The sequence below is a fragment of the Sorex araneus genome, chromosome 5, assembly GCF_027595985.1.
Source record: "Sorex araneus isolate mSorAra2 chromosome 5, mSorAra2.pri, whole genome shotgun sequence".
NCBI classification, from domain to species: Eukaryota; Metazoa; Chordata; class Mammalia; order Eulipotyphla; family Soricidae; genus Sorex; species Sorex araneus.
The window spans coordinates 151468158-151491092 of NC_073306.1; the positions used below are offsets into that span (position 1 = coordinate 151468158).

The 22935-nt window shown below is 57.7% G+C and overlaps 1 protein-coding gene across 6 annotated transcripts in view; it reads right to left on the reverse strand.

Moving 5' to 3' along the window:
- PROM1 (prominin 1) overlaps positions 1–22935 on the reverse strand; it is a 116172-nt gene that overhangs the window by 4973 nt on the left and 88264 nt on the right. For all 6 annotated transcript variants that reach the window (XM_055140692.1, XM_055140698.1, XM_055140694.1 and 3 more), the window contains exons 12-22: positions 22424–22576; positions 18565–18688; positions 13724–13827; positions 12851–12935; positions 10380–10526; positions 9757–9828; positions 8357–8449; positions 6573–6626; positions 4181–4261; positions 3401–3469; positions 1919–2011 (exon numbers count right to left, since the gene is read on the reverse strand). In XM_055140692.1, the coding sequence (XP_054996667.1) occupies positions 1919–2011; positions 3401–3469; positions 4181–4261; positions 6573–6626; positions 8357–8449; positions 9757–9828; positions 10380–10526; positions 12851–12935; positions 13724–13827; positions 18565–18688; positions 22424–22576 (1075 nt within the window). The remainder of the gene's footprint in view (positions 1–1918; positions 2012–3400; positions 3470–4180; positions 4262–6572; positions 6627–8356; positions 8450–9756; positions 9829–10379; positions 10527–12850; positions 12936–13723; positions 13828–18564; positions 18689–22423; positions 22577–22935) is intronic.

Below are 22935 nucleotides of genomic sequence, written 5' to 3' on the forward strand. Positions count from 1 at the left end.
GGAATTCCTCCTGGCGGTGCTTGGGGGACCATATGGGATGCTGGGAATTGAACTTGGGTCGGCCATGTGCAAGGCAAACGCCCTACTTGCTGTGCTATCGCTCCAGCCCCTGGTCCCTAAACTTTTAAAACAAAATTTGTAGCACGCTGTCCACTGTTCTAGCTCTCTAGACCCTAAAAAGTAAAAAAAAAATTTTTTTTAAATAAAATAATTTTTTAAAAAATAAAAGGAATGTCTGAGCCAGTGCAGACTTTGTCAATTCAGGTGACGCCAGGCTAACGTGGGACTCCCCTAAGGCAGGTCTCACCCAAACCCACCAGTGGGGGGCCCCAGAGGGAGGGAGGGAGGAGGGGAGCAGCCAGGAAGCTGGGGCTGGCCGCAAGGGGCAGTCGGGACCCTGTGTGCTTAAGGTAGGGAAGTCCAAGCCCAACACCCTGCAGGCACGCCTGTGGGGGAACATGAGGATAACATGGGGGGGCACATCAAGCGGTTTAGACTCCAGAGAGTATGTGTATGTGCATGTGCGTGTGCGTGTGCATGTGCATGCATATGCATGTGTGTATGTGTGTGTGTATGTGCGTGTGCGTGTGCATGTGCGTACATATGCATGTGTGTATGTGTGTGTATGTGCATGTGCGTGCATATGCATGTGTGTATGTGTGTGTGCATGTGCACGCGTGTGCATGTGCATATGTGCAGGTGTGTGCATGTGCATGTGTGTATGTGCATGTGTGTGCATGGGTGTATATGTACATGTGTGTGTGTGCATGTGCTTCCTCCCCACACACACAATTTCAGCCTCGAGGACCTCTCTGAATCTCTGAAGGACTAGCTCTGTGGTCATATAAAAATGAAAGACCATCCAACCGGGAAGTAGAGGAAAGAATTCCCGGGGCAGGAAACGGAAGGTGTGAGCTGATCCCTGAATCCCAGAGTGGCAGTAATGGTGAGCACTTTATGAGTGATGAGAGGTGAGGAGAAGGGCCTTATGGGGCGGGGGGAAGCTCCTCAACAGCCGCTGTAGGTGAGGAAGTGCATGCAATGATTCTGCAAAGTCCCAAAGCTCAGAAAGTACAGCAGTGGAATTTGCACGGCATCAGTCTTCCCCACCACTAGACTACAAGTCGGAGAGAGTTGGCTGGAAGGGTCTGGTGTGGAGGCAAAGAAAAACATGGGTTGGGTGTTCAGGCAGAGGCAAGGCATATGCAAATGCCCTGGGGTAGGGGTGGGGGAAATCAAGTATTTGAGGTTTTGTTTCTATTTTTGAAGCCATGAAAGAAAACAAGTGTGTTAGAGCGGGACAATGGTCCAGAGACGGCCTATGGAGAGACACTCGGTCTGGGGGACTCTGGGCGTTCAGTGAAGACCCTGGTCTTTCTTGTGACCAGAGGGGAAGCGAGGAGGAGCTCCAGGTGAGGGGAGGGAGGACTGCTCACAGGAACCAGGTCCAGGGAGGAGAGGGGGGAGGAGGAAGAGCTTGATCCTTGGAGCCTACCCGCCAAGGACAACATCATCTCAAAGGCTGTTGGAACCTTCGGTGGTTGGTTTTCTGTTGCAGTATGACGGGAGGGCTCGTGCTCTAGCCTACACTCCACAGATGGCACATGTGAGCATGTATGTAGAGAGCTCCCACAGGCATCGCTGCTGAGGGCCCTCAGGGTATGGACAATCGCTGCCCTTTGAACTCTTCCAGGCCGTTCCCTCTGGGGTGTCGGGCCCCTGTCCCTAAGGCCCTCCGGGAGGTGCCAGCTGGGCCTGCAGCTCTCAAGACCTATCTGCCCGCACGGTTTCGGCCGTGCATTCTCTCACTGTATCAGAGAGATGCTTCGAAATCCCTGGAGCACAAACTACAGCTCGGCTGCAGGGTGCGGGTGCGAATGCAGGCGGCCTCCCCTCCCTCGGCACGAGGGTGTCTTACCAGGGGGTCTACGATGTAACGGCACAGAAGGATTTCGACGGTCGAGTCCAGGGCGGTAGCCACGGGCTTGCAGGCCGCAACCTCCTCAGTGATCTGTGCGGGGACAGAAACACAGACGGACGCGCTGGAAGTCACTCCCCAGCTCCAGCCCTGCGCCTAACTGCACCAGGGGACCGACACCCGGGCCTGCTGGAAGCCGGTTTCTAAGCCTGAGTCCTGGGCTGACCCGAGTCTACACTGGAAAGTGGGACCCTGCTTCTCTCCGAGCCCGTTCCCAGGGTCTCCTGTGTTTTCTGGAAGTTAGACCCACCCTTCCAACCTTTCATAAAGCATCGGAGAATACTGGGGGAGAGGGGAAGAAGAGAGAGGGAGGGAGGGAGGGAGAGAGAGGTGGAGAGGCAGAGAGAAGGGAGAGAGCGGGGGGGGGGGAGAAAAAGGGAGAGAAGGAGGCAGAGAGAGGGAGAGAGGGAGAAGAGAGGGGGATGAAGAAAGGGAGAGGGAGAGAGAGGGGAAGGAAGTGGGGAGAGAAGAAGAGTGTCTGCCATAGAGGGGAGAAGGGGGGGCCAGGGAAACTGGGGACCCTGGTGGTGGGAGATGTGCACTAGTGTTGGAACAGGTGTTAGAACACGGTACGACTGAAACCCGATCACGATCAACTCTAACTGTGTATCTCACTGTGATTCAATGAAAAAATAATAAAAATCAAATTAAAAAAAATCCCCAAAGTATTAAAGAATAAAGTACATGTGCCCAACATGGCATCTTAGCTTGAATTTCTTTTTCTTTTTTTTGGGGGGTAACTGTGCTCCAGGTAACTGTGCTCAGAGGACCGTGGAAAGTCACGTGCAAGGCACAAGCCCTCGCCCCGCCCCCCCTTAGCCTGAATTTCTCGCCTCACGCCTTTCCTTTTTCTGCTTTTGTCTTGGGCCACAGCCAGCGGCGCTCAGGGTTTGCTTCTGGCTGTGCACCCAGGGATCACTCCTGGCGGGGCTGGGGGCCCCCAGGGGGGCCAAACCCGGTGCATACAAGGCGCGCGCCTGCCTGCTGCCCCATCTCCCCCCTGTAAGGACCCGGCTGCCCGAGTCCAAGCAGCTGTCACACGCCCTCTTCTGAGACTCCACCCCAGGTGCTCTTCTGCATCTCCCTTTTGGCTGTTCCTTGGAGATGTCCCTCAGGTGGCCCCAGGGTCACAGGCAGCTCTGGGGAAACGTCTCCGTGGCCCAGGGCTGGTAAAGCAAGCCTACTGTCCCGCCCACGGTCCCTCGGGATGAGGAAGAAGGAAGCGAGGTGAGGATGGCGGAGGGAACACCCCTGCGGGGGCCCTGGGGGGGCTAGTGTGCGTGTGGAGCCTTAATGCACCTCCTCATGGCCCCACCGAGGCCCCGAACTCCTCTCCGACGGCGTGCTGAGGGCCTGGCTTCGCTGGTGGAACTCACCAAACCCGAACCTACAAATAGTGCGTGGGTGGCGGGGACCACTCACCGATCTGCGGACCCACTGCAGGTAGAGCTCAAAGTACTCGATGATGGAGTTCACGTACCTCTGAATTTCCTGGAGAGGGACGGGACAGCACAAAGCACCTGGGTGGCTGCAGCATCCTTGCACACACACATATGCATATGCACACACACATGCATATGCACACACGTGTGCACACACATGCACATGCACACATAGACATACACATGCGCACACACATGCACACAGAGACACACACGCACACACACGTACACAGACACACACGTACACAGACATACACACATATATACACACGCACGCACACATATACACGCACACATACACAAGTATTGACAAAGTGTTGCTGCTTTTGGCTCAGATCAGATCCAGGTGCTGCGCCACAGAGACAGCCTGAACCCTGGGAATCAGCAAGGCTTCCTGGGGCTGGCTCCACGGTGGTGCTTAACGGCCACTGCTGGTGACGCCTGGCCCAGCTCTGTGGGCCTGATGGCTTGGGGTTGACACTGCTGACACCTTGGGTCACACCTGGTGGTGCTGGGGGCGCGTGTGGTGCCAGCACTGAACATGGGGCACAGTCCCCTGACCCCGTTCCCGGCCCCTGCCCAAGGGAGTCGTTCTCGGAAAGCAGACTCTGCAGGAGACACCCCAGGGCAGGGCCCTGACCTGCACGCGCCCACCCGGCTCAGCCCCCCTGTCCCGCCGGGAGTGACGCAGAGCCAGGAGGCAGCGGGAGTGGCCGGAACACCGAGAGAGAGAGAGAGAGGGGGAAGGAAGAGAACTTACTTTGCGGACCACAGAAGAGGCGTTGGCGTGTATGAAGTCCTGTGCGGACGCCAGGGTGGAGATGACCGAGTCCACTTTCTCCTGGAGGGTCACGGCGGGCAGAGATCAGACACTGGGCACCGGCAGCCGCGACTCTCACAGCCCACGCCCCCCGCCCTTGCTGGTCCAGGGGGTGGGAAGTGTGTGTGTGTGTGTGTGTGTGTGTGTTGGGTGGGGCCGCCCAGCCAGCAGACCCTCAGGGGGCAGCGGCTGGAGTTCAGGCCAGCAGGCCCCCGATGTTGGTCAGGCTCGGGGCGAGGTCTGGGGCTGGGCATCACCTTGTTCACCCCCCGAGAGCCGGTCACCCCCGAGACAGGGGCGCATCTCGCCCAGGACCTGGGCCGGGCACCGCCTGTTTGGTTCCCTAGCCACCCTCTGCGCCCAATCACGGGCTAGGGATAAGGGTCGCACTGGCCAGTGTCCTTGGCAAAGTGCTCCCTGGCCTCGGTCCCCGGAGGTCCGAGGGGAACTCGACCTGCGGGTGTGAAGGACACCGTGTCCTCACTCGGGTGCCCAGGGCGAGGCCCCGGGCGGTGAAATGAGCAGTGCTCCCCGAGGGACCTTCACTGCAGCAGCCTTGGGGACACCTCAAGTGTGGGGAGAAGACCCGTGACCCGGGCAGCCCATGGAGGAAGTTGCCTGCCCCCGAGGGGCTGAAGTCAGAGTCGCCCGGCCAGGAAGGATGGACATGGCACGGGGCTGGTGGCCGGCGGGCTGGTGTGGCCTGGGTCCGACTGCTCCCGTGCTGGCGGGAGACCCCTCCCGGGCCCAGCTCCCCACAGGGCTGGGGGATGAGGCCCCCGATGCCCATGAGTGCGACCTTCATGGCCACGCCGGGGACGGGCTCTGGCCAATTCCATGTGGCGGGGTGAAAGGTCGGTCTGAGCGCTGGCCGCCTGGGCACCCTTCACGTCCCTGAGGACCGAGGGGCCCGGGCAGGCTCAGCTCCCTCAGACAGGGACACTCGGAGGGCCGGGGCCTGTGGACACGGAGACAAGAGACTGGACGCGCCCAGGTTTGTGGGGGCTCGGCTGAGTGGCGCGGGCGCGGTGAACTCGGCGGGAGGGCCAGGGAGCTCTCTGAGCCCGCGCTGGGCATGCGGGCACGGCACCATCGGCCAGGCGTCCTGCTGGGCAGACCGAGTGTGCCTGGTGAGACGGGCATTGGCACCAGTGCCGGGAGAGCGTCACACGGGCACACGGGTCTGTAAAGTATGCAGCAGCCGAGCCTGCCATTCTACCCCGACGGCACCTTTAGAAGCCGCCAGCTGGCCCGGACACACAGTGTAATGGGTGGGGTGCAGCGGGCCCGGGTTCAGTCCCTGCCGTTACAGACAGTGCCCGGGGAAGCCCAGGAGTGATGCCTGCCTCGGAGTCAGGAGGAAGCCCTGGCACCACTGAGTGTGGCCCTAAGCGCCCACCCCCAGATGAAGCGATTCAGAAGTACCAAGAACTCGGTGTCTTTTGAACACAGCCCATGCGCACTGCAGCACTGTCCACAGTGGCTGAGCGCCCAGCACGCCTCGGTGCCCACCACCAGGCAAGCAGGCCGGGGGGTCTGGCACACCGGCAGCGGCTCAGAGAGGGGAGACCTTGCCAGTGCAAGAGCAGGGATGGCCCAGAGGGGACGGCCGCTTGGGCGGGGGAAGCCGCCGGAGAGGAGTGGGGAGTCCGCAGGCCTGCTTTGGCCCGCATGTGGGAGAGCGAGAAACAAAAGCGAAGAATGAACTTCGGGAAACACAAATCAGGACGCGACCATCAGCGCAGACTGCGGCGAGCAGGAGAGAAGGGCGTGGTGGGCCAGGCCCCCGCAGCCGCCAGCACCTGACTGGGGTGGCCTTGAACCCGTGGCTCTGGGGGAATGCTCTGCGGTGTGGCTTACGCTAGGTCTCTCCAGTTTCATTTGTCGGGGGCCACACCTGGTCGTGCTTAGGGCTTCATTCTGGCTCTACACTCAGGAAATACTCGGGTGGGGCTCAGGGGGCCACTAGGGGTGCCAGGGATTGACCTTGGGTCACCATGTGGGACCAAAACCCTCCCCGCTGTAATACTGCTCAGCCTGCCTCAACTTCCCCGCACCTGCTGCCAGTCCCGGGGTGGGCAGCTCCGACAAGGAGACACACAGTGGCACCCAAGCCTCCTACGCCTGTAGAAGAGTCGGGTATCCCCGGGCTGATGCTGGGGCTCAGGACAAGGCTAGCTAGAATGAGCTATGACGTCAGCACAATTACTTATAGAAAACAGTAAACCTTCAAACGGAACCCAAGACCTCAACATCCCAGAAAATCCACTGGTTTTTTTGTTTTGTTTTGTTTTGTTGGATTTTTTGCATAACACGAATGGAATCGTCTTACCTCCAGGTTACTGGCTATGGCCTGCAGCTCCCGGAGGCTTTGGTCTGTACGGCGCTGGGGGACAAACAGAGAGCAGGTTCCCGCTTGGGAGAGGAAGCACCCAGGACGCCCGTCTCGGGCTCCCCACCGCTGCCCCGGCCGCCCAGCCTGTGTCTCAGAAGCTGCCGCTCCCGGTGGAAAGAGCAGAGCCGCGAGCCCGGGTATGAGACAGACCAAGTCCGGCACGCGCCCTAGGGCTGCAAGAGGCAGGGCCTTTCCTCTAGGGGCTCAGGAGTGCTCCTGAGCGGGGTTTGCTCGGAGAGGCCACCCGTGGGGAGGTGGGGAGGGCACACTCAGGGCAGCCCAGTGGGGGCCGGCAGGGCTGCACCCGGCCTTGCGGCAGGAGTGGACCTGTCTGCAGGCAGTAACCGCTGCACTGTCCCCGGCCCCAGCATCGCCTTTTGAAAGTCTGCTGCCCGGCTGCGGTTCGGTCTGGTTTGTGAGGGCAGGAGGAGGCGGCCACACTGGGTCCATCTGGCAGCCCAAAGCGACATGGATCAAGTGTAAGCGAGTGGGCGGCTGTGTTCTGATAACTCCGTGTTTCTAGACACAGTCACGGGCGGAGGTAGTGGGGGTGTGGGCTGCATAGGGCGCTAGGTGCTGGTTCAGACTGAGTTCTGCTCAGAACCGCTTGCTCCTGGCTCTGAAATGAACAGAGGCCTGCCGAGGTGAGTCAGCCTCGAAGGAACCACAAAATCCAGCTTAAAGCACCACCCACTTTGTGCCTGGCATAAATGAGTGCCACAAACTGTGTTGAGCGCAGCAGACAAACGAAGAGAATTTAACAGAACTTAGGGAGTAGAGAATGGAACTTAGGGAGTAGAGAATGATTCAGAAACTCAGGAGGGCCGAAGAGATTGCCCAATGAGCGGAGCGCTCATGCTGTGCCCGCAAAAGGTCCAGGTTGGGTCCCAGGCACAGTCCCTGGAGCATTGTGGGGATGACCCCCAGAGTCAGAGGGGGACCCAGAGCACGGCCAGGTGTGGCCCCCAAAACAGATATAGGGGAAAATAAAAACGGAATATCAGGAGGGGTAGAGGGAAAGGGAAAGTAAAATGAACGGTAGGAGCTGCAGTCAGTGGATCCTTACGCCTGTGCAACCCCGCACAAACTGCAACCTAATTCCTGCACAGCCTCCTGCAGGCCGGCCCTCCCTCCCCATAATCATTCTTCCTCCCCAGCCCCTTTATCTCCAGGGGAGGAGGAACCTGAAAGGCCAGGTCTGCCCCGCCCTTCTCTCCCGTCCTGCCCCTGATGTTGGGGCTAGAAATGGGCAAGAAAAGAGAATCTGAAACAGAACGGGAGAGAGGAGCGCGGCGATGCTGCCCACCGAGGACCCAGGGCCCCCTCCAAGGGGACGGAGTGGGGATGATGGGCCCGAAAGGCAGCACCCAGGGAGGCCACTGGCCCTGCGTGCAGGTTCGATCCCTGGCACCCCTCGGGTCCCCAAACCATGCCAGGAGTGACCGCCGAGCTCGGAGTGCAGAGTGAGGCCTGGACACCGCTGGGGGTGGCCCCCCAATCAAAAGGGGGGGGTTAAAAAGGGCCAGAATAATAAGAAGGAGTGAATTAGAGTGAATCCTGGAGAGCAGCACCAGCCCCGAGCTGAGTGCAGGGCCCGGGGGCCGCTAGGGGAGGAGACCACCCAGACGGCCCCTGACTGCAGACGCGTGAGGTTCCTCTGCTCTGAGCCTGGGTCCGTGGGGTACCGGGCCCATGGGGGAGCGCGGGGCGGCTGTGGGTACCGAGGCCTGCTGCTGCGGGGCGAGAAGCTCCTGGTGGATGCGCCGGACCTCCTGGGCCTCCCTCAGCAGCGCCTCCCGCTGGGCCGCCTGGGCCTGCAGGGGGGAGACTCAGGTCAGCGCCTGCGCTCGGCCCTCCCCTCGCCAGGCTCCCTCCCGCGCATGCGTGGGGGGTCCCCGGGGGCTAGTGCCCAGACAGCCCACCCCAAGGGACACCCCACTTCAGGAAGTAGCACGACGCTTTCAGCAGTGACCTGGGCTCGCCAGCCCCCTCCCGCTCCGCCCAGGAGAGGGACCCCAGAGCCGTGTTTGGGGGTGTGTGGCCACTTTGCTGTCAGGAGGCCAGGCCCAGTGGCCGCCACAGTGGCGCTGAGTCGGGGTACAGCGTCCCCCAGCCCCTGGGGCCTGGGCCCTCTTCTATAGATCCTACAGCTTCTCGGCAGGGAGCCCGGCGAAGGGAGTCCGGCAGGCAGGGGAGGTGGGGGGGGAAGGGGGGAGCTGGGCATCGAGGCTGGGGTCCCCGCCTTCCCCGACCCATGGGGCGTAAAGCCAGGCAGCAGGCGGGCTCTCCCTCCCGGGTCCTGTTAACTGCAAGGGAAGTGTGTGTGTGGGGGGCGGGTTGCATACATGTGTGTGTGTGTATGTGCACATGCAAGTGTGTGCCTGTGCATGTGTGTGTGCATGCACTTGTGTGAGCATGTATGTGTGAGTGCACATGTGTGTGTGCATGCAGTGCTTTGTGTGCGCGCGTGTGCATGTGTGTGCCTGTGCACGTATGTGTGCATACAAGTGTTTGGTGTGTGTTTGTGTGCACATGTGTGCATTCAAGTGTTTAGTGCGTGTGCATGTGTGTATGTACAAATGTTTAGTGTGTGCATGTGTATGTACAAATGTTTTGTGTGAGTGTGTGCATGTGTGTGCACATGTGTGTGCATGCAAGTGTTTGGTGTGTGTTTGCGTGCACGTATGTGCATATAAGTGTGTAGTGTGTGTACACATATGTCCGTGCATATGTGTGTATATACAAGTGTTTAGTGTGAGTGTATGCATGTGCATGTGTATTTGTGTGCACATGTGTGTGCATATAAGTGTTTGGTGTGTATGTGTATGCATGTGTATGTGTGCATGCATGTGTGTGTATACAGTGTCTGGTGTGTGCGTGGGTGTGTGGGTGCGTGGGTGTGCACATGTGTGTGCATACAAGTGTTTGGGGTGTGTGTGTGTGTGTGTGTGTGTGTGTGCGCTCGCGCACCAGTGTTTGGTGCTGGATGAGCCGAGGAGGCTAAATGGATCCCAGGTGAAGCCACACTAGGCCGGGGGCCGCTGGTGGTGGGGGGTCAGGAATGCGCCGGGGCCGGGAGTCAGGGTTTAGGAGGAACATTTCCTCCCCTCTATGGACTCACGAAATTGTTGACTTCTGTTTCTACTTTGGCTGCAAATAGCAGAAGATTCCCTCTGGTGGGAGGTTTGTTTATCTGCAAGAGAACGAAAGCATCAGACGCTGTCCTGGCTAGGGGCGTGGCCCCGGGAGAGCTGCCGTGCAGACCAGGCTCAGGTGGGGGCCCTGAGCAGCGGCCGTGGCGGCCTCCTTCTCACTCTGCGGGTTCCGAGGAAGCAAACAGCCCACCAGACGTGGGGCTGTGACAACGTCAGGCGTTCTGTATTCAAGGAACACTGGGCCAAGGAAGGGTCAGTCTGGGCCAGCAGACGCCAAAGGCCAGGGGTTGTTGGGCCCCATGCAGCAGGACTGCCCGGCAGGCGCCTCACGGACACAGAGCAGGGCCGGGCTGGGTGGGGCCGAGGCCCCTGGAGGGAAGGGGGGCGGTGAGGAGAGCTCGGTGCGGGGTCTCGCGCCTCGCAAGGCGGCAGAGACGGCAGCCGAGGCACGTGTCGATGTGCCCGCGAGGAAAGGGTCCTCTCGAGAAGTGTTCACACGTGGAACACATCGCAGTGGCACAAACACAAGTACAGCCACAGCTGGGGAGAAAAGGGAACCACGTCCAGCACCCCAGGCAGGGGGGCGTACCTCGGTTAAGAACACGTTGTAATCGATCTCCCGGACCCCCGAGGAGCTGCAGTCCCTCAGGCCTTGTACTCCGCTGTCGTCCAGCAGGACGACTCTGCTCAGGTCCACCTGCAGGTCCTCCAAGTGCTGTCTCACCGGGCCGGTCAGCTGGAGGCGGAAGGACGGCCATGGAGGGGTGCAGCCCCCGGCCCAGGAGCTCTGCTCGCAGCTTCCCGCCCCCCCTCTTCGCCCACCACGAAGGTGATGACGTGGAGATCTGGGCCGAGGGAGACAGAGGCACTGCGGCGCCGTGCTCAGGGACACCCAGATACAGGGGCAGGGACCGTGCCAGGGGACCAGGCGCGGTGGGCAGAGGCCATGTGGGGACAACTGGGAGGACGTGGCTGCAGGCAGGACAGAGACAGGCCTGGCGCTGTCCCCGAGGCAGGAGGCAGGCACTCTGGGCGTGGAGGGGATGGCGGCCCAGGGATTAAGGCCCAAGGTCCCGGCACTGGGGGTGGGCTGGGCGGGGTTTCAGCTGCAGACATTCGGCTTGGCTTGTGGAGCAGAAGAAGGAGTCCACCCCCCTTTTTTTTTTCCCTTTTGGGTCACGCCCGCGATGCACAGGGGTTACTCCTGGCTCTGCACTCAGGAATTACTCCTGGAGGTGCTGGGGGACCCTATGGGATGAGATCGATTGAACTTGATTCAGCCCCAAGCAAGGCAAACCCCCTCCCGCTGTGCTATCACCCGAAGGCATCTACGCTTGTGGTTGTTTATTTTGCTGGGTCACACCCGGCAGTGCTCAGGGCTTCCTCTTGATTCTGCACTTAGGGATTCCTCCTGAAAGGCTTTGGGGGCCCTCTGGGGTGCCAGGGCTGGAACCCAGGCCAGCAGCGTGCAAGGCAAAGCCCTCCCCACATCATCCCCTGTTTCTGTGGCGCATGGCGGTGCCCCGGGAAGGACGGGCAGGGCAGAAGGGAAGGGGAGGGGGCGGCACTAGGACTTGGATGTGGGGTGCGGTGAGGGTGTGAGCCTAGGAGGGGGTGAAGAAGTCCTTGCAAAACTGTTCGGAGGGGCTGGAGTGATAGCACAGCGGGGAGGGCCTTTGCCTTGCATGTGGCCGACCTGGGTTCGATTCCCAGTATCCCATATGGTCCCCTGAGCACGGCCAGGAGTAATTCCTGAGTGGATGAGCCAGGAGTAACCCCTGAGCATCGCCAGGTGTGACCCTAAAAGAAAAACAAATGGTTCTGAAAGGCAAGAGGAAATCCAAGGCAGTCTCTACCACCCCGAGTATCTTTTCTTTGTGCAGAAGTGCCAGGAGTACTCGGCCAGGGAGACAGACAGCAGGAAATTTGTCCGAGGCTCTCGGATCCTTCTCTTCCCCTCTGAGCAGCAGTGTGGGCCCGGGGGCCCCTGGAAGGCTGTCGCTGGGTCCCTGTGGGCAAGCTGGGGCTAGGGGGAGCCACAGCCACCCTTCATGTCCCTGGGTGGGTTTCTCCATGGAGGAAGACCTCAGGGAGGGAAGCTCCTGTGACCCTCCCCTGCTCGGGCCTGCAGGGCCGGGGGTCGAGAGGCTGTCGGGGGCACCTCTGACCACACGGCACACGTGGCTGGGGCCTGACCACTACCCTTTGGGACGAACGAGGGCCTGGGCCACAGATGGGGGTGTCCCACGCCTTCTGAAGAGGTCTGCCGAGAGAGGGTATGCAGTCCCGGAGCGCCAGTCTCTGGGAAAGCAGTGGCTAAGTCCCTCCAGGGGCCTGGACCCTCAGGGGGACAGCAGGAGTCCTTTCCGGTGAGGACCCCCCTCCCACCGAAGGCTCCAGGGTCTCTGGGGAGACATAGCTGCAGTGATCAACAGGTTGGTTTCTTGGTTTGTTTTCCTGGGGGGTGCACTCCTGGCTCAGTGCTCAGGGATCACTCCCGGAGGTGCTCAGGGGGCCCTGGGCAGTGGCCAGGGTTGAAGCACGGCCAACCCCATGGTCCTCTTTCTGTGCGGTCTCTCTGGTGTTAGGACAGTCCCGATGACCACACAGCCTGTGGCAGTACCAGGTGTCACCTTAAAATGGTCCCTTGGGGACTAGAGAGATGCCCTCGCCTTGCACACAGCTGACCCGGTGCTCCACCCCCGGCACCTCTCACGGCCCCTGAACGTCGCCAGGTGTGGTCCCTGAGCACAGAGCCGGAGTAACCCCTGAGCAATGCCGGGGGGTGCTGGGTGGGGCTGGGTGTGTGGGTGGGTGTGGGGAGGCCAGTGAGAACCACGTCCACCCCGGGGTGGCTCAGGACTCAATTTTTCTTTCTTTTTGTTTTTTTGCCTATTTGGGTCACACCCGGCGATGCACAGGGGTTACTCCTGGCTCTGCACTCAGGAATCACTCCTGGCGGTGCTGGGGCACCATATGGGATGGTGGGGATCGAGCCCTGGTTGGCTGAGTGCAAGGCAAAGGCCCTCCCCGCTGTGCTATCGCTCCAGCCCGACTCACCTTTTCGATGCTGAACATGTCCGTCATGTTGTACTTCTGCTCCAGCTTCAGCGTCGCATACGCCCCTCTATTCTCCTTGCAGTGTCTGCGGGGGAAGCAGAGGGGCTGTGACCCGGCGGGGTCCGGGGTCACCTCTCTCCACCACCAAGGGGGCGGAGGCGGGGAGGCAGCTCACCTCCCGCTCTGGGGGTCCCCGCTGAGCCACTTGCCGGCTCAGGGCTCCTTGATTCAGGAACTTCCCAACTACCCTCAGCCTCCAGTGTGGGGGCTCGAACCCAGGACCTCACCCACGTAAGGCCAGAGCTCTACCGGGGACAAGCCTCTGGCATTCTCAAGGCTTCCCAGAGGGCAGTGGCGCCCAGACAGATGACTCAAGGCCCTGAGCGTGAAGGAAACTGGAACCTGCCAAGCGCCACCCGGCCGCCCTGTTCCCTGCCCAGCGCGGCCTGGGATGGAGTTGCCTCCCCCCAGGTCCTCCTGGTCTCTCGACAGGAAGCTGGTGCCGCCCGGCTCGGGGCCTGCAAGGATTTCAGGGGCAGGGCTGCTGTTCAGGTGGATGAGAGCAGCCCGGCTCAGACGGGAAACGCCCTCAGGCTCGAGTCGCACTGAAAGCAAAATCCCGGGCTGGAGCGATAGCACAGCAGGTAGGGATTTTGCCTTGCATGCAGCCGACCCGGGTTCTAATCCCAGCATCCCATATGGTCCCCTGAGCACTGCCAGGGGTAGTTCCTGAGTGAAGAGCCAGGAGTAACCCCTGTGCATCGCCGGGTGTGACCCAAAAACCAAAAAAAAAAAAAAAAAATTGAAAGCAAAATCCTCATCCCGAAAAGCTGCTGAGCAATCCCCCCTCCGCCACGGCACACTGCTGCATACCTGTAAGTGTCTTCAAAAGTGAGAGGCACCTCCGGGTCGTCTAGGATCAGTCCCGAGAGGTAGTATTTCCAGCGCTCGTTCAGCAGGTACGGCGTGTCCAGAACCTGGAACAAAGGAGGAAACAGCCGTTCGCGCTAATACAAATGTACAGGAGAATGAATATTCGGCACATACATCTCTGGGCTTTCTAATATCATGATTTTAAATAACACTGTGGTGGGTGGGGAAAAAGCAACTGACTGCTGGGTAGGACCAATGGGAATTACTGAATTCGCTTTTTTATTTTTGAGAACACTTTGGTTTAGTAGAAAAACACATTGGAAGTGGGAGAGAGAGAGAGAGAAAGAGAAAGAGAGAGACAGAGACAGAGCGAGAGAGAGAGACAGAGACAGAAAGAGAGAGAGAGGAGAGACAGAGAGACAGAGGCAGAGACAGACAGAGAGAGAGAGGAGAGACAGACAGAAAGAGAGAGAGAGAGGAGAGACAGAGACAGAGGCAGAGACAGAGAGAGAGAGAGACAGAGAGAGAGAGAGAGCGCGCGTTTGATTCAGAACAGCTAATGGGAAGGCAGAGCTTAATGGCCTTACCTTTCACTATTTTCTCTAGACAAAACTAACTCAAACCTGCCCTGTCTCTGCCCACGCACACACACAGTATAGATTTAGGATGGAACAATCAGCCAGCTTCATAGCAGGAGGCACACATTCTTTTGGGATGGTCCTACTTTATCTATTAAAATTGGTATGAGGGTTGTGGGCCACCTCTTTTGGCGTTCAGAGGCTACTCCTGGATCACTGCTCAGGGAGACTGGGGAACAAACGCAGCCCTTTCCCCCGCCCCATGCTCAGGGTCCTAGTTCTTCTTATTTATTTTTATTTTTTTTGCTTTTTGGGTCACACCCGGTGATGCTCAGGGGTTACTCCTGGCTCTGCACTCAGGAATTACTCCTGGCGGTGCTCAGGGATGCTGGGAATCGAACCCGGGTCGGCCGCGTGCAAGGCAAATGCCCTACCCGCTGTGCTGTTGCTCCAGCCCCCCAAAACTCCTTCTAAAGAAGTCCTCATTTAAGGATTTGACAGAGGACAGCAGGGACTGATGGGTGATTTCTCACCAAGAAGCCCAATGGAGACAATCTGATGAATGAATGTTTCTAATGCAGCCGCTGATGAGTAATGAATTAAAAGGCCGTGGGAGAGGGCTGAGACACGGCTCAAAGGGCCAGAGCATGGAATTTGTGGGCAGCCCAGCTTTGAGCCCCAGACCGAAGAGCACCCCCGAGCACTGGAAAAGGAGTAGCCCCGGAGCCACCGCTATGTGATATGGGACTGCCCGAAACAAAAACCCAATAGAAACTAAACACCATGACAGGGCCAGAGATGCAGCTCAAGAGGCGAATCGCTTGCTTTGCTCCGTGTGAGGCCTTGGGTTCTGGCCCCAGCACTTTGAAAACAAGCAACGAGGGGCCGGAGCGGTAGTACAGCAGGTAGGGTGTTTGCCTTGCACGCGGCCGATCCGGGTTCCATTCCCAGCATCCCCTAAGCACTGTCAGGAGTAATTCCTGAGTGCAGAGCCAGGAGTAACCTCTGAGCATCGCTGGGTGTAACCCAAAAAGAAAAAAAAAAACCCAAAAAACAATAACAACAAAAAAAACAATGAAAGGACCAGAGAGATGGTACAGGAGTTAAAGTACTTGTCTTGCACAAGGTTAGCTCTGATTTCTTTTTTTGTTTTAATTTAATTTTTATAAAGTTGCTCACAATAATTTATTTCATTTAATATTCCAACTGGAGCAATAGCATAGCAGATAGGGTGTTTACCTTGCACGCAACTGACCTGGGTTCGATTCCTCCATCCCTCTCAGAGAGCCCAGCAAGCTATCTCGAGTATCCCACCTGCACAGCAGAGCCTGGCAAGCTACCCATGACGTATTTGATATGCCAAAAACAGTAACAACAAGTCTCACAATGGAGACGTTACTGGTGCCCGCTCGAGCAAATGGATGAACAACGGGATGACAGTACTATGACAGTGCTAATATTCCGACCCCAATCCCACCACCAGTGCACCTTCCCACCACCATTATTTCCAATTTTCCCAACCACCACCCAAGCCTGCCCCAATAGCAGACCCTAAATAATTGATTTTATATTGCTTGTTATGAAAAATCCACTAAAAATTATCAAAAAAGATTTCCTTAGGAGAAACCGAGTGAAGATTGCTGTAGCTCATGTGGACCCATGGAGCCCTGTAGAAGAGACTGCTCACATGTTGTTACAGTTAAGCCTCGTGTGTTAACATTTTCTTAGTTGAGATTGGTTGGCTTTTACTCTACATCCAACGTGATGTGCTAATTGTCAGTGGTGTAGAGTTTGGGCTCCAGGAATTCTAAAATATTGAAGGGGTGATAGTGCTGGAGTTAAGTTTTTAACTGGATGGTGGCTTTGGCAGCCTGGTTCCAGCGCCAGCACTGGACGTGGTCCCCAAGTACCTCTGGGAGTGGTTCCTGAGCAGAGAGGCGGGAGCAAGCCCCGAGCACCGCGGGGTGTGGCCCCAGAACCAGACCAAACCGGCGAAAATTCTCCCCGTGACCACAGTGGGCGAGCAAGCAGCCACTGCCCTGGTGTCACAACGAGGGAAAGCCAGGAAAGTAGCGATGGGAAAATACTGAAAATCGGGCGAGAGCGCGGGGCAGAGAGCAGGCTGAGTCAGAATAGCTCCCTCGGCGAGGGTCTGCCCAGGGCTGCCACAGCTTCCCACTCGAAAGCCCCTTTCACCCAGTCAAGTTTTACAGGGCCTCACATATATAAAATAGCCATGTAAATCAAACATTTACTCATAATTAACCATACATTAATCAAGTATGGTTAATTAGAATAAATTTTAAAAAATGAATGTATTTAAAATTTTTTAAGCACTGTAGCACTGTCGTCCCATTGTTCATTGATTTGCTCGAGCAGGCACCAGTAACGTCTCCATTGTGAGACTTGTTACTGTTTTTGGCATATCGAATACGCCACAGGGAGCTTGCCAGGCTCTGCCATGCAGGTGGGATACTCTCAGCAACTTGCCGGGCTCTCTGAGAGGGGCAGAGGAATCAAACCCGGGTCGACCGCGTGCAAGGCAAATGCCCTACCCTCTGTACCATTGTTCCAGTCCATAAAATTAAATAATCTAAAATTATTTAAGTAACTTTAAATACATTTATTTTGAAGCAATTTTTCCTCAATCCTCACATTCAGTTCTAGGACCCCACATTGGGTGACCTCTGTTCGGCTGTACAGGGCCCATTGTAGTTGACTTTAGAGGGAAAAGCAGAGCTTGAATCCAATTCCTAACTGCTTCACCCAATTTCCAGGGCGCACAGCCCTCAGCTGGGAAGCCTGTGATTTATCCATTTCTTTCTTATATATTTTAACATTTTGGCCACATCTGGTGGTGCTCAGGGGTCACTCCTGGCTCTGCAGTCAGGAATCCCTCCTAACGGGGCTCGGGGGACCATATGAGATGCCGGGGATGGAACCTGGGCTGGCTGCATGCAAGGCAAGTGTCCTACCCAGAGTCCAATCACTCCAGCCCCAATGTCTTTCGCATGCAGGGCCTCATTTGTCTGGGCGCCGCTACCATCTGGGAACGTCTTGAAGATGCCAGAGGCTTGTGCTGGGGTGTAGCTCAGTGGTAGAGCTCTGGGTGAGACCCTGGGTTCGAGCCCCTGCACTGGAGGCTGAGGAAGTCGGGAACTCCTGAGTAAAGGAGGAACCCAGGAATCAAAATCAAGCCCCTGTTGTCTGAGGCACACCTGGAACTACTGCTGAGATCTATTTTTTCAATTTTTTAAATTATTTACTTGGCTTTCGGGGTCACAGCCAGTGATGCTCAGGGGTTACTCCTGGCTCTGCACTCAGGAATGACCCCTGGCAGTGCTCAAGGGACCACATGGGATGTCAGGGATTGAACTCGGGTCGGCTGTGTGCAAGGCAAATGTCCTACCCGCTGTACTATCGCTCCGACTCTGAGATTTTTATTTTTTACTGTTTTATTTTTTAGGGGGTGGGGGGAGCACAGCCAGTGGTGCTCAGGACTCATCTCTTGGAGGCGCTCCGGGGACCAAATGTGATGCAGAGCATCAAATCAGGGAGCAAAACAGGGTGGGCCACATGGAGAGCAAGCATGCCCTCACCCCTGTACCATCTCTCCCGCCCCTGCTGAGGAGGATTTCATTAACCCCATGTAATATAACCCACATTCACAGCTGACCCCGAGTCCCGGATTTTACTAACGCTCCCAAGGCTAGAATCCTACCGTCCATTTCTCACCCTGGCAAAGAGGAGTCTCGATGTGACATGGTGAATGAAACCCAACCTGGTCATCCTTTCCGCTTTTTTTAAAAATTATTTTTAGGGGCCGGAGCGATAGCACAGCGGGTAGGGCGTTTGCCTTGCACGCGGCCGACCCGGGTTCGATCCCCGGCATCCCATATGGTCCCCCAAGCACCGCCAGGAGTAGTTCCTGAGTGCAAAGCCAGGAGTAACCCCTGAGCATCATTGGGTGTGACCCAAAAAGCAAAAAAAAAATAATAATAATAATAAATTATTTTTATTTTGTTTTTCAGTGAAAGAAGGTACATTTTATTGAATAAACTTTGCCTAGAGAGATAGGAGAGGAGAGAGAGAGGGGAAAGGCACTTCAAAGAGAACACAGGCTTCTCCCACATGGGAAGAAGTCAGTCAAGAGGGGAGAGACACACTCGAGGGAGAGCCTGTGCGGCTCATGAGAGACCCCAGCTCGGGGAGCCTCTTCCAGCCCCGTGCTTCCTGGTGGGCTTGCGAGAAAGCCCCACTTACCTGGAACAGCTTCCGGCTCTGGTAAGGCTCACAGACCAGTTTCTGCACATTGCCGCCGAGGACGAAAGTAAGCAGCACAAAGGCCATGATTACCCAGCAGACGAGGAAACTGAGTCCGACCCCGCTGGGGAGAGGAAAGCAGGGTAAGAATGATTCATCTGAAAAGGTGGCAGCCACCTCGCAGCCGGAGAGAAAAGGCGGAAGGGACAGACACCTTTTCCCGCCCGGGGTGGCACGGCACCATAGTTCAATGCTCAGTCCAGATGCATTTCTGCCAGAAGCCGCTGGGTCCAGGGATTGCTTTGTGTGTCTCTGGGATCACGGCCGTTCAGGGTGTGCACCGGGGAGGGGATGGGTGTTTGATCACTGTACGGCGGAGAGTGAGACTGGAAAGCTTTGTAACTGTTCTCACAGTTTGTAACTGTTCTCACAGTTACAATAAAAAAAGAAAAAGAATGATTCATCTGGGGCTGGATAGCACAGCCGGTAGGGCATCTGTCTTGCACGTGGCCGACCCAGGTTCGATCCTCGGCATCCCATATGGTTCCCTGAGCAACGGCGGACATAATTCCTGAGTGCATGAGCCGGGAGTAACCCCTGAGCATTGCTGGGTGTGACCCAAAAACAGAATGATTCACCCTACATCCAAGCACGACTGGTGCTCCTGGCTGGGGCCGGACCTGCTGTCTTGGGCTTTGGCAGGCTGAGGGGGCTGGCGGTCCTGGAGCAAGGGGACAGAGGGGAGGAAGCCCTGGCGCTTTCGTCCGGGACCCCTACCTAGGGACCCATGTCACGTGGCGCCTGACCTTGCGGCCCAGACACGGCACAGAGCACGGGGGGCCCCGAGGCAGGAGGGTGCCCGTAGGCGTGAGAGGGGCCAGGCTGGCGTGGCAACAAGAGGGGCGACAACGGCGCAAATGGCAGCTGGAGAGACCCCCACAGCACTTAGGGGACCCAGGAGAGGGAGCCCATGAGGACGGCTAGAACCTACCCAGTTTCCCTGAAGAACACTGTTCGCTTTGGAGACAGAGGTGCCCGGGCGGACTCTGGGCTTGGTGCTGAGGGACCAGGAGATGCACGCAGCCCCTCCCCCAACACACCCAGGGGCCAAACTGTCAGCACTCAGCCTCCGGACAGGCATCTGAGGTGACTCGAGCCCAGCCCAGGCAGTGCTCGGGGACCACGTGTTGTGGAGGCAGCACTTGAGGGGACCCGCGGGGGAGACAGGGGTCAGTGCCAGGCCCCCCGATGCTCGGGGTGGGCAGAGAAGGTGAGCGCGGCCGGCTGCCCGCGAGCCTGCAGCAGACACAGCGGGCAGCCCGGCCAGCTAGGGGCCCCGTGAAGGGCGGAGAGGTGCCGGGGCCCCGGGAGGGCAGCTGTGCCCGAAGGGGCTGCAGAGGGTGTCCCCAGGGTGGGCGCCCTCCAGAAGGGCCAGCGGACAGAAAGTGCCTTCTTGGAGACGGAGAGGCCGCGACGGGCTGGGAGAAATGGCTGGACGGGAGGGGGGCTGGGGTGGTGGGCGGGGGAGGAATGGGCAGCCAACGCAGCCCTTCCCTCGGAGACGGGGAGAGGGGAGAGGGGGCTGGTGAGTGGGGAAGGGGTTGGGTAGGTGGATGGATGGTGGACGGTGGACGGGAGAGTTTCTTACTTTTGTCTGTGATTTGTTTTCTCGGGGGGCCACCCTGGGGTGCTCAGGCCTTTCTTCTGGCTCTGCACTCAGGGGTCACTCCAGGTGGGGCTCGGGGGTGGGTGGGTGGGGGCATGTGGGGTCCCCGTGTGCAAGGCCCGTGCCCTGCCCTGCCTGCTGTGCCCCCGCGCCAGCCCTTGCTGTAATGCTCTTCACACGGTCTCCTCGGCCCCTTCCGGCACACTCAGCCTCACGCCAGGTGAGTCTGGGGGCTCAGAGCGGGGTCGCAGGGGACCGGACGTGGCCTCGAGCAGGCAGGGTGCCCACTCTGTCCCCGGGCCTTATTTCCTCAGGGCCTTGCAGTTTACTTTTCAAGATGGGGGGAGGAAACAGCATTTTTTTTTCTTCTTTGGGTCACACCTGGCAATGCACAGGGGTTACTCCTGGCTCTGCACTCAGGAATTACTCCTGGTAGTGCTCAGGGGACCATATGGGATGCAGGGAATCAAACCCGGGTCGGGCATGTGCCAGGCAAACGCCCTACCTGCTGTGCTATCGCTCCAGCCCCAGGACAGAACATACTTAGGTGTTGGGGAAGTATCTGGGAGGGGGAGAGGGAGAAGGTGCAGAAAGGAAAAAGGACGGCCCTTGCCTCCTGGGACGGTGAGGGACAGGCCTGAGAACCCTGGTGGGAGGGGCAGGGGGGAGGAGGACCCTCCGGGCCGCATTCGTAGGGCGGCAGCGGGATGTGCTCTGGGAAGACAGAGTCATCTGCTAAGACCAGGTGAATGAGGAGCACAGATGCACGGGGTGGAGAGGACACTGCAGAGGGCGGGGAAGGCGGGGGAGGGATGGGAGGGAGAAAGTGGGGGAGGGACGGACAGAGGGACAGAGGGAAGACTCTCCCAAACAAGTAAAATAAATTTAAATCAAGCAGATAAAGGCCCGAAGGTTTAAGGGCAAAGGGTTTGGAAGAAGTCTGAGCTGGTTTGATGCCCTGCCTGAGTGTTTCAATTTCTGTTGCAGGGCCAGAGAGACAGTATGGTGGGTAGGGCGCCTGCCAGCACTCGGTTGCCCCAGGTTCAATCCCCGGCACCCCATATGGTCTCCCTGAGCCCCACCAGGGTGATCCCTGAGCACAGAGCCAGGAGTCAGCCCTGAGCAGCACTCGGTGTTGCCCCTAAACAAAAGCACAGATAAAAAATTCGAATCAAGTGAATTACGCGACTGGCTCTCCGGCCCCTCCCAACGGGATGCTGGTGACAGAGGGGGACGAGAATGGACACAGCCGGGATCTGACTCTCCAGCTGCCCCACAGACTCACCCCAAGGCTCTGCCACTCCCCTGCCGTCCTTCACCATCCTCACCACCACCCGATGAGCTCCCCAGCCAGAGAGTCTCAGGTTGGAGTCCACAGAGCTTCCTCCCTGCCCTGCCTCAGGCTTACATTTCCTCCCGCTTCCAATTGCACCCGCCCCCTCTCTGTCACACTCTCCTAGAATAAGGGCTTGCCCAGATGGGGACTCAAACATAAGTGTCTCTGGTGCAGGTAGGGACAACTGTTCTGTTCTACCGCAGGCTGGCCACTCCTCAAAAACTCAAAGCTGTTCCTGTAACGAATCCAAGTTCCTTCCTAAGTTCCAGGTGTGTAGAGCTGGAAATGACAGCTCTCAGTCAAGGGTTAGCATTTCAAGCTAAAACTGCAGGCAAAGTTGCTCATATAGAACAGTATCTGATACGGGGTCAGTCCTCAACACTTATCTGGTGAGTGAATAGATGGGTGGGGTGATGGATGGATAAAGGATGGATGATGGATAACTAATGGATGACGGGTGAACGGGCGGACGGAAGGGTGGACGGGCAGTAACTGGTTGAGGAAGGACTGGTAGATGGATGGATGAACAGATGGATGGAAGAAAAACGCAGTGCCTACCAATGCATTTCAAAGCAAACTTAGAAGTAATTTTTATAACTGCTTAGTAGAGGGGCTTATCACAGATAAGCAGTGCATTCACGCTTTAATCAACGTGTAACTTATTCAGAGTCTTCTCTGACTTTTCACAATCAATGGAATCTCCCAACTTAACAAAAGCACGATGGGTCCACGTCTCCCCTTCCCCCGGAACGCAGAGCACTTGGCCCCAAGGCCCCTGGGTCTGGGCAACGCCACCCCCCCAATTCTCCCTGCACAGCCCCCACCTCCATGGGGGGGGGTGAGGAGCAAACACTCACATCATGAGGAAGATGCCGCCGGTGTTTGAGAACAAGCCTCGGGTTGTCGGGGTGGCCCTCTTGTCGTAGCCAACCGTGCCACATAGCAAGCCCAGGAAATAGAAAGTCACTATCAGGGCCAGCAAGAAGCAGAGAATCAGAGTGACGATCCACCTAGAGGTGAGGAACGCACAGAATACATCAGGGTGCTGGAGGGTGTCAGCATCAGGCAAGACCATTCAGACCAGAGCTCAGCAGTGGGGGAAGAGCTAGCCACTGAGCGTCAGATTCTCCAGGTGTTGCTCAGAGGCAGGTGCTGTTGCCGGAAGAACTCTTCCCCCTCCCGGTCCTCTCACCCATCCAACATCCCTGTCTTGGCGTGGCTGTGCTCTCACTCAGCGGTCATCGACTCGCTGCTGTCCCCCGCTGCTCACAAGGAGGCTTTCCCCAATTTCCTGAAACTCTCGAGAGACCCTTCAAGACTTAGAAGGGCCCTCACGGCTGCTGGTGTTGGAAGTGCTTAGGAGAAAGAT